The 10,587-nt window shown below is 46.6% G+C and overlaps 1 protein-coding gene across 2 annotated transcripts in view; it reads left to right on the top strand.

Moving 5' to 3' along the window:
* LOC118275722 (tyrosine-protein kinase Abl) overlaps nucleotides 1-8,755 on the top strand; it is a 34,599-nt gene extending 25,844 nt beyond the window's left edge. Inside the window, exons 9-15 of one of the 2 annotated variants that reach the window (XM_035593822.2) lie at nucleotides 525-675; nucleotides 750-927; nucleotides 1,091-1,176; nucleotides 4,122-4,294; nucleotides 4,777-6,237; nucleotides 6,992-7,242; nucleotides 7,437-8,755. In XM_035593822.2, coding sequence (XP_035449715.2) covers nucleotides 525-675; nucleotides 750-927; nucleotides 1,091-1,176; nucleotides 4,122-4,294; nucleotides 4,777-6,237; nucleotides 6,992-7,242; nucleotides 7,437-7,440 — 2,304 coding nt within the window. In that variant the 3' untranslated portion in view covers nucleotides 7,441-8,755. The remainder of the gene's footprint in view (nucleotides 1-524; nucleotides 676-749; nucleotides 928-1,090; nucleotides 1,177-4,121; nucleotides 4,295-4,776; nucleotides 6,238-6,991; nucleotides 7,243-7,436) is intronic. The other variant, XM_035593893.2, reaches the window with a different exon arrangement.
* The last annotated feature ends 1,832 nt before the right edge of the window (nucleotides 8,756-10,587 follow it).

Here is a 10,587-nt window from a genome sequence, read left to right on the forward strand (position 1 = left end):
TGACGAAATATGCATCTTTTGCGGTCGCCATCAATAATTATTAAGAATTATACAGAAATAATATTTGATTTAACTCAGTTCGACCGAGTTGTTGATATAAGACCCCACATATTGTTTGTTTGTAATGTTTCAGTTTTTTCATATCCGATCACCTGCCGCCAAATAATTAAAAGGCACCAGTCTCCATGCAGATCTGGCCATTGTCATTTCCTAGTAAACCGATTAACTTCCGATTCTTGTTATTTTCTTGTGCCATACACAATAGTACGTAATACTGCAAGGAGCGTGGGACATTACCGACTCTACGGGCCGTGGGTACCGCATTGCAACGCTCAGTCCAAGATATTCCTAGTACAAGTGACGCGAGCGTTGAGCTCACCAATATACATAGCATGTTTACAAATACACAGTTTTACTTCATTACTCTTGTATTGTGTTGCTTAGAAGACTATTCTCAAGACCAGCACAATAGATTTGTCTTGAATCGCGGCCGGGTATTGTGTAAATATAATGGAACAATGCAGGGCTACCGCATGGAGTGCCCGCCGGGCTGCCCGGGCGCCGTGTACGAGCTCATGCGCGGCTGCTGGCAGTGGAGCCCGGCCGACCGCCCCACCTTCCGCGACATCCACCACGCGCTCGAGCACATGTTCCAGGACAACTCCATCACCGAGGGTAACATATCTGCACGCCGTATATACTCTGCGCGCCGCGTACACGGTAGGTGCTGACTCGCCGTCTCTGCGCAGAGGTAGAGAAGCAGCTGCAGGAGGGGGGCGCTGCGTGCCCGGCCGGCACGCCGCAGATGTCTTTGAAGAAGGCGGGCGCTGGGGGCGCGGGAGGCGCGGCTGAGGGGCGCGCCGTGCAGATGCGCCGCCCCACTAACCGCCGCGGCAAACAGGCGCCCACGCCGCCCAAACGCACCAGGTATGCAGCACAACCATTCATTAGCACACGAACCTACCTCCCCCTTCTTTTACTAAAATACTACGTACTGTGCGTTCCACCCCACGTCCCATTCGCTCGGGACTGGTGTTGCATGAGTACATCGGACGTTAGATGTTTGGAAGCAGTGCTTGTGTTGTTGCAGCCTGCTGTCGTCGTGCAGCTCGTTCCGCGAGTCGCAGTACGCGGCGGACGACGCAGCGCCCGAGGAGCCGCTGGCGCCGCTCAACGGTGAGCACATACACACATACATACATAGGTACCGGCCACGCCTTACGTGACATGCCTTATAACTAGCGTTTTCTGTTTGTTGTCCGCTCGCTCAGCTGTATAGCGATAGGGTCACGCACATCGTAAGTATATCATGCGTTTCGGATACATTCTATTACAATATTTACCCATCATTATATATTTCTGTATCGTTTGCCAAATGTTCATAATGTCAATGTATATAGGGTCGAGGACATTTAACACGTGAATGTATTCTTGATTACAAACAACTTTCCCAAACACACTTTTTTTGTATACCTACTTACTCACTAGTTTTATCTTTATCAAAATAACAAAACGAAGTTTCGCGAGGTGCGGCGCCCGCGCCCGTGTTGTCGGAAGACTAGTAACTGGGTAGGTATTTTGGAACTTTAGCTGCTAACAGCTGATTATGAGAAAGCACACTCGCTTGCGAAATTTAGTTGTTTTGTTATTGTGATAAAAATAAAATTAGTGAGTACATATACAAAACAAGTTTATTTGAAAAAGTTGTTTGTAATCATGAGTACAATCTCGTGTTTGAATGTCCTTCACTAATGACCAGTCACCCTATATACAGGCTTCAGGGTGCCAGGTTAAACGAGGAATTTAATGGACCGTGCGATATTCATTTGTTAAAATTTTAGTGCAATCAGAATTTCCAACTATATGCCATCGGAAACTAAAGGGCCCGATCCCACTGGTACCATTCCAAATGTCAGTACTAACTTTGTGTGAGCGAACACGTAACACATACAAACTAAATACCTAAATTCGTAACTCAAGTACAGAAGGCATCATTCTTAGGTATCGGACTACATTAGGTATACATTATGTGATTGTAAACCGTGACTAACTGGTAAGGTCGCGTCCTTTGTTTAACTTGGCACCCGTGTACGGCTGTGTTGGTAAGTAGAGGAGTGCGCGACGCCCTCACCATGTCCGCGTCCCCTCCGATACATTCCTGCCCCTATAGTGTAGCACCCACTGCCCGCACACCTTGTGTCCACCTCTCGCATTAGGTAATCACTGAAACTTGTGTGGGCGCGTAACTCTCGAACTGCTCCACCAAATTTCATATATTTTTAGTGGCCGTTTTGTTAGGACAAGATTTGTAGGAAACCAACATTGCGCACATTCACTGGAAAGGCTTCATATATTATAAGCTATTAGGGTTTAGTTATGTGGGAGAGCAAACGAATCAGTAGCTATAATAATATTGTACCCTGCCATGTTTAGTTTTCGTGTGATCTGGAGCTAGTCGTAGACGGTGCTCCGTATACAGAGTGACGTCATTAGCAAAATATTATGATGCATATTATATAAATAAGTATTGTGTTGTGTATACAATGAGTGGTGCATCGGGCCGCGGGCAGCAGTCATCCCTAGCCGTAGAGAGGCACGTCATCACATTGCGTAGAGAACTGGTGTAGTTCTGTCTGGTGACAACGACGTAGCGACCCCGACCTGTATCCCTTCCTCGTAGTGTTTGTGTTTGTCTCTCGTATACGTATGTATCGCCAGTACAGCCAGTTTTGGGTAAATGTACCAACGCATGAGACAAGCTACACATTGCTGTTTGATATTTCACAATATTAACTGTTAAGACATTTGTGTGGCGGTATGTGTGTGTGTGTCACGTCGACTCGACCTCAAACCCTTTATCAAGTTAAAGTATACATAGTTAAAGTACAAAATTAGTGACAATCGATGCCCTCCGCAAACTTCAGAGTATAGGAAGTTGAATTAGTTTTTAATTAATTTGTTTTACCCATTCATAGAAAGAGCATCATTTACAATAAGCATTATACGATGCCTACTGTTCCAATGTGGTTTCGGCGTTGGCGAGTATCGTATACTAAACTGAAAGGTACGAGGCATTGGTCAAACCTGCAGAAGTATAATAATATCTCGGAGCAATTTCAAGAAACTATAACTTACTTTTATAAAATGATGTTGTGAAATGTTTACAGCTTGTACAGGGTGAATGGGGCGCGGGTACATGTCGCGTGTTATGCGCGGCCGTTGAATGGATTCATGTTTTGGCTGAGGCCCGAGACTTACTTCCCATGCTGGCAACCAGCAACATACATTTGCTGTGGCAATTGACCAATAAACACAAATAACACTGCATTTTAGTCGTTCATGTTGCATACATATAACATCACTTCTCTCTCTCATGAGGGCAGGTGGAGGCTATGGAAGGCCAAATGCTACGAATCTTACATAACTTTTTCCCTACATCAACAGTATTTTAATGCATGCTCGTCGTTTAAAGGTACTTTTAATTTGGCCCTTCTTTAATACATATATCGCCAATCTGTTCAATAAGTGTACTGTGTTCGTCTAGGGCGCCTTCTACCGACGTCCATATCCATTCTATACACTTCTTTCGTAAATCTGCTTTCAAGAATCCTTTCTATACATATCTAAACTAATCAGTAACGTAACAATCCCTTTTCAATCTTTGTCATTACATCGTCTATTAATCCGCATTATTCTCTAACAATACTTTTCGTTCGATCACTGAATTTTACTCCACACATACTCCACTACACTCATGATTCACTACCATACATACACCTAGGTGGGTGTCAATACACGCTGTATTACAGCAAGTCGAGCTTTGCTGGATATCATATTACTAGACATTACACTTTCACTCTCCCTTTCGATTGCCCCCCACTTTCCGTCTCTTGTAAACAAAGATCAAACAATATTAGTTCCGACGTCTCATGACACATTCATTCATGTTTGGATTTATCAATGTGTTCGGTACATTTTACTGAACTGGCTTCAAACTCAACATTGTCAGTACTTGTAGCAGTTTGTGGAACTTTGTTAATGTTCGTATATATATTTATATATTTCAATGGCGTATGTTCGTATGTGCGTTATATGAGGTGCGAGCTTGTTTTGTCGTGCAGGCGGGGGCGCGGGTGGGGCGCGGGGGCGCGAGGCGTCGTCGGAGGGTTCGCTGGCGGAGGGCACGCCCGACACGGACGAGTCCGGCGGCGAGCCCCGGCACCGCAACAAGCGCCGCCACCACGCGCCGCACCACGCGCCGCACGCGCCGCCGCACGACCAGGCGCAGCCCAAGGTAACTAACACTGGCCTACTGGCCACGTTGCGTCGCTTCACGACTGCATGCATTCGTCAAAAGTCGCAACGTGAGCTCTTATGAGTAAGGGCTAAATCTGCAGCGATGTCTTGTCTTGCTGTCAAAGGGACCACGCATCATGTTTGGCTCACTTTTTATATTGTAGAACAGTGATACATTATAATCTCATAATAAGAAAGCTCATATTCCAATTTTCGTTCCAAGGCAGCTATCTAGCGCGAAAATTGTCTATTTAACAATGTTAGTTAAGTCTCTGTTTTAGATATAAGTACATAGCATAAAACTTAATTGTTTTCCGCAGGCTGTCCTTATTTTAAGGAGGTTTTATTATTGGATGCATTTTTAAAAGTTTTACAATAAGTCCGCAATAGCATGCTACGACTCAGGATTAACAAGCTGTATCTAAATCTCGAAAAAAAATTTTTTTCGTTTGTTTTATTTATCACATAATATATTTGCAGCAGGGAGTCCAGGTGGCAGCCCTCGAAGTGCAGAACGTAAAGCGTGCCATTAACCGCTACGGCACGCTACCCAAGGGCGCGCGCATCGGCGCCTACCTGGAGTCCATGCGCCAGTCGGTGGGCGGGGGCGCCGGCGTGGGCGCAGGTGCTGGTGGTGCGAGTGCTGTGCGGGACGAGGCGCGCTCGCTATCGCCGCGCACTGCGCGCGCGCAGCCGCACATGATCCGTTCCAATTCGTCTGGCGGCGTGACGGCCCCTGCGCCCGCCTCCCCGCGCGCGCCCCGCGCCGCGCCCCCGTTGCGTTCGTTCGCGGACAGCCCCGGCAAGCCGCGGCCGCGCCTGGCGGAGCTGGAGTTCCCGCCGCCGCCGGCCGACCTGCCGCCGCCGCCCGAGGAGCCGCAGCCGCCGCCGCCGCCGCCGCCGCCCGACTGCTGCCGCGACGCCGGCACCGACACGGGCGAGCGCGCGCACGACGCGCTGCCGCTGCCGCCGCCGCTGGCCGCCGACCGCGACGACGACAGGCTCGCCAAGAAGAACATGAAGGAGATGCTCGAGCTGAAGCTGGTCGCGGAGATCAAGGAGCGCGCGGACAAGAAGAAGCACCGGCAGAAGGAGTCGCCGCCTCCGGACGAGCTGGTCGACATGCACACCTCGTTCGGCGACCCTGTGACGCGGCTCGTGTCCGAGCTGTCGGAGAGTCTCAACATGGACGCCTTGCGCCGGGAACGCAAGCCTGAGAATGCTACCGCCGTCTCGCGGCATCACGACGACGCCAAAGAAACTGTCTCACCGATAGATCTCAAAGCCAGTCTCAGGAAAACTGCGTATAATAACAGTGTCGATCAGAAAAACACTGAGATTAAAAATAGCACTGATTTTAAAGCTCAACTTAAGAAAGTTGAAACAAATAAAAAGAATTTGCCTACATGCAAAGATTTAGAGGAATCTGGACGCGCGATCATCGATTTTAAATCTCGACTGCGGAAAGTAGAGAGTAGCACACCTGCTACCAACGGCACAAGCAAGAAACTAGAGCGATCGCCGGAGGAACAACGCGACGAGGAGCGCAAGCGCACTGAGAGCGGCTCCCTCGAGACCAGCGGCGGCGACGACGACGACAAGCGCCGCAGCACCGGCAGCATCAGCAGCCTCAAGAAGCTGTGGGAGAGCAAGGAGACCGACGAGCGACTCAGTCCCAAGGCGCGTGCGCGGACCGACGAGCCCGACGCGTCGCCCGAGGAGCGCGGCGCGGCGGGGGGCGCGGGCGCGGGCGTGGCGCGCGCCGGCTCCGTGGTGCGGCGCCGCGACGACAAGCCCGCCGTGCCCAGCAAGCCGCCCGTCAAGGGCAAGCCCTCCAAGCAGGGCATCTACGCCACGCCGCTGCAGCCCGCGCCCGACGACGCCGACGACGCCGACCTGCTGGCCGCGCTGCGCAACACGCTCGACTGGTGCACCAATGAGGTACCTGCTGTCTGAATCTACTACTCACTCAATTATGGCATTGGCGAGATACCATTACAATGTTGTATAAACGATCAATATATATTTTATTTTATATTATCTTACATAGAAAATATATGCAACTTTATTATTTATTTTGGTGAAATTTTAGTATGTCAATCGATTTTAATTTGATTAGCAATTATAGGCAGACTGCAGATTAAGTTGTCTCAATTTACAATAACAATGAGTATACGGGATCCCGCGGTAGAGCAACCTCGACGAACCCGAAATATTGTAGCGAGTCGACAGTATTTGAATGATTTGGAAAGAGATTTAACACAACTATTATAATCAACAACTCAGTTACATTGATACTCTGACTGTCTGCGTTGCACATTGCCGTTTCATTGACACAATGAGGATATCTCGCATGGAATCGTCCTTTCAATTATAGATGGGACGCGAAACAAGATTATTCTTATTCTGGGCTGGCGTTTCGGTCGGATTGTGTTGGAGTCAAGTTCATGCAAGCCAAGCAATATGGTTAAACCAATCCCCCGCTCACAATTGGTTTAGGTGCTAAAAAATGCTTTAAATGCGTGATGCAAGTTTGAAACATGTTGCGGGTGGCTTCTACGCATTGGTGTGCGCATTGTGTTTGCCCAGTATACATCAAAATTATAGTCACAGTAGCAATACAGTAATATCGAAGGAAGTTATTTGTATAATCAAAAAATAGACTCGTATGAAATGGCATTGATACATTGAGCAGGTGCGGCGCGGCGGCGGGCGCGGCTCGCTGTGGCGGCTGCAGACGTCGGAGCGCGTGGCGCGGCTGGGCGGCGCCGTGGCGGCGGCGGGCGACGCGCGCCGCTGCTCGCCCGCGCTGCGCCTGCAGCTGCGCGCCGCCGCCGCGCGCCTGGACGCGGAGGCGCGCGCGCTCGCCTCGCCCGCGCCCCACAACCACCACCTCGCCGACGGCGTCGAGCGCGCGCTCAAGGACCTCGCCGACATCGTGCACAGGTACACCGTTCTCGCATTACTATCTAAACTTGATGTCGATAACATGCTAGTGTAGACAGACTGCAACAACCCCTCTGGTGTTGCGGGTGTCCATGAGAGACGCTGAGCGCTTACCACCAGGTGACGCATTTGCTCGTTTGCCCCCTATTCAATAAAAAAACAAACAGCTCACGAATACGCTACGTCTGTTACAGATAAGCGGGCGCCGCCCCCGCCCCCGCCCCGGACTATACCGCGCGCCCCCGCATCGTCGCCAACGTTTAGATACTATCTCATCGTCAGTATAAATGTAACTGATCTCAAAACGACGCGTAGGTTTTTGTAGCAACATTAAATACTTGGTAAGTCAACGTTATTACTCAATAGAAGGTGAAGCGACAGCTAGTTGTCTCCATGGTCAGTGCCAAATGTATGTTAGTGAGTACTCGTACTGCTCGTACATTCCTCCACACACTCGGTACTGTTCTGTTTAGCATTTAAATAGTTATATAGTACTACGTAGTAAGTAAACACGATAGAAGACTCGTTCTACTCGGACCAATGTCGATGCTTTTCCTTTGAACGTGGCGTGCCGCCTGGCCGGCACATAAAGACTGTCTTCAACTCGTTTGTATTGGGCCTATATATACGGTATGATGTACTTGCATTGTATACTTAGTTATGCGTCTTCATTGGACCATCGCTATATTCGATATACCATTCTATATACATATGATTATATATATTATTTTAATTAATGTAGTGCGAACAAATAAATTGTCAAACATGAAGTATTTTAAGTTAGCGTACTGTGATACGGCTTATAATGTAATAATAATTATGCTCAATATTTTCTTTAATATAATTTGTATTAATCGAAGTTGTAAGGTAATTGATTAAAAATGGATCGATGACAGTTGTACGTTAGCGACGCCATTACTGTATCATGTCTATGCTAGTCTTTATTATTATTGAAATAAATGTACGTAAGTTGTCTGCAGTAGGTATGTGTACAATTCTCCAGCCTATTTTAGTACCTACTCAATATATCGTTAAGAATTTTGTATAATACGACACGCTCGCCGCCCGCCGTCTGCTGCCGTCGTACACTTGTTCAGTATTGTAAACTACACTACCGCGCGGTACTCGGGATACTCGCGACCGTCGCGCCCTCAAACACATCAGCAATGCAACAATTAGTGCAACTTGTTACTGGGTGTCCCCCGAGAACATGGCGTCGATACCGAAGATAGACAATTTAACTTAACTGTAAGAAGAACTTGTATCACTGGAAACTGTGTGTTTACAGTATTTGAGGTATTTACTCCCCCGGCGACATTGTAGGCCTGCAGCGCGGCGGCGCGGCGCGGTCGTAGTCCCGCCATAGTGCCACTGTATCAGCTTGTGCAGTTTGTATCTCTGCTCTCTCACTGGGTTGCACCCTCTTAATTCCCTCCTATGTTAAGTAATAGAATCCAAAGATACATAACAGGTGTCCAACTGTAATGGAAATTAAATGATTTCTTTAAAGCAACATATTTTTTTATTTCTTACGTGTTCCGCAGATCGTCACTGTACTTGAGTTCCAAAACGTCGGGTTGCCTGTACTGTCCACTCCCGGAACGACAACCGAACAATTACCAAACTTATTGATACTTTAACTACTATTGGTAAATTACTACCAGCGGGATCCCATGGGATGAAAACTAATCAGAGCTGTTCCAAATTTTATCCTATGATAAATGATATTTATTTTTGCAAATAGGTTACAATGTAACCCTTTTACACATCAATCTCTTGATGAGGCCGGCATTTCCTCTGAGAACTACTCTGAGAAGAAATACTGAAACAAACTCAGAGGTCATTATCTCTTTTAAAGTCCAGACAAAATCAATTAAAGATGTCGGAGAACCGTGCAAGTTGGTTCTGTAGTGGTCTTTAGAATACCCACAACAGTATGAGCGGACCTGTTCAGATGGCAGTACGCATGTGTCAGTTTACAATCAGCTCAACTGACGGCTGTTGCTGAATGATCCGACGAACAATACCAACCAAAAGAAAATTTGGATAGGCCATAAAAATGCTCAAACTGTCAGAATATAATTAACACACGGTCCTCAAACTAACAATTTTAAAAAGAAAATGTAAAAATAAAACAAAATATATAAAACAAATGTCGAATTATGTTAATGGCAAATTGTATAAAAAATGTACATATGTCAACATGACCTGTGTGGACATTATAGCGGCTCATTCCCAAGCCAGTACCCTCCAAGTAGGTAGTCTTTTATTTTATAGAAAGCTTAACTACGAATTTTTTCTTTAATAACATTTTTAAATTTATTTAGGTTTAAACTTTGAATATGGCTGGGAACTTGATTGTCCTGGTCCGTTTTCTTGTTTCCGAACAAAAATCGTCGCATTTATAATATTAGTGGTAAGAAATGAGATATGTTTCGCTGCTGTAACCCGCGCGGAGACCGTGGAGGAGTGGCGGGGAGAGGGTGGGATGTGTTTGCTTATGTTGTCTTCTCCAACGTGTATGTTACGTTGTATCAAATTACATCAGAATCGAGTCAGTAGATTCTTTCGTTTTCTTTATTGTGCGGTCGAGACAGTCTGACTTGGTTACAACGTCGTGTTCCGGAACTATAACTAAAGTTATTATCGATTACCACCCAAATAGTAGTTCGATGTAGGAGTCCTTTGTTCAGCACCCAGCAGTGGACGTCTTCGAACTACACTCCTTTTTTATATCTCGCATCATCGTCATAGACAAATTAGTTTACATGAGGATATTATAAAACTGGAAATGAGAGACAGTCGGCTATATATTTCTAGATGCCAGGAAGGCCCTGGCATCCAGAGACTTGTCTTATAACCTATACTTATCGTAGGATGTCCGCGACTACAGAAAATTACTAATAAAGATCAAAACCAAGTTTGCAGCCATTTGTAGGTACCTTTTTTTTTATACGGAGCAACCTGTGTTATCTATCGCCGCCGCCCATCTGCGTTCTTCATTTATTATAAAGTTGAAGATTTTGTTTGTTTGACACCAGGTTGCTTTTGACGCGTACAATTCTCCGTAGAAATGCCGAACCACCGCGAGATTCTGAATAGAGAACCTAGTTGCTGGATGATAACATTGGCCCCCGATTTCGCTCGATCGTTTCTTTTTTTACGCGTGTTGTCGCATCGGAGGTCGCTTACTAGCTTCGCTATCTTTTTGTATTCTTCTATGTTCATTATTATATTTGTTATTTATTTATATACATTATTTAAACAATCGGGACTGTGTCCGGTATTGGTAAATAAATGGACGGAAGTTGTAGAGAATTCAATATCCTGCCTTTGAAATTTCAG

The sequence above is a fragment of the Spodoptera frugiperda genome, chromosome 25, assembly GCF_023101765.2.
Source record: "Spodoptera frugiperda isolate SF20-4 chromosome 25, AGI-APGP_CSIRO_Sfru_2.0, whole genome shotgun sequence".
In the NCBI taxonomy this organism is placed as follows: domain Eukaryota; kingdom Metazoa; phylum Arthropoda; class Insecta; order Lepidoptera; family Noctuidae; genus Spodoptera; species Spodoptera frugiperda.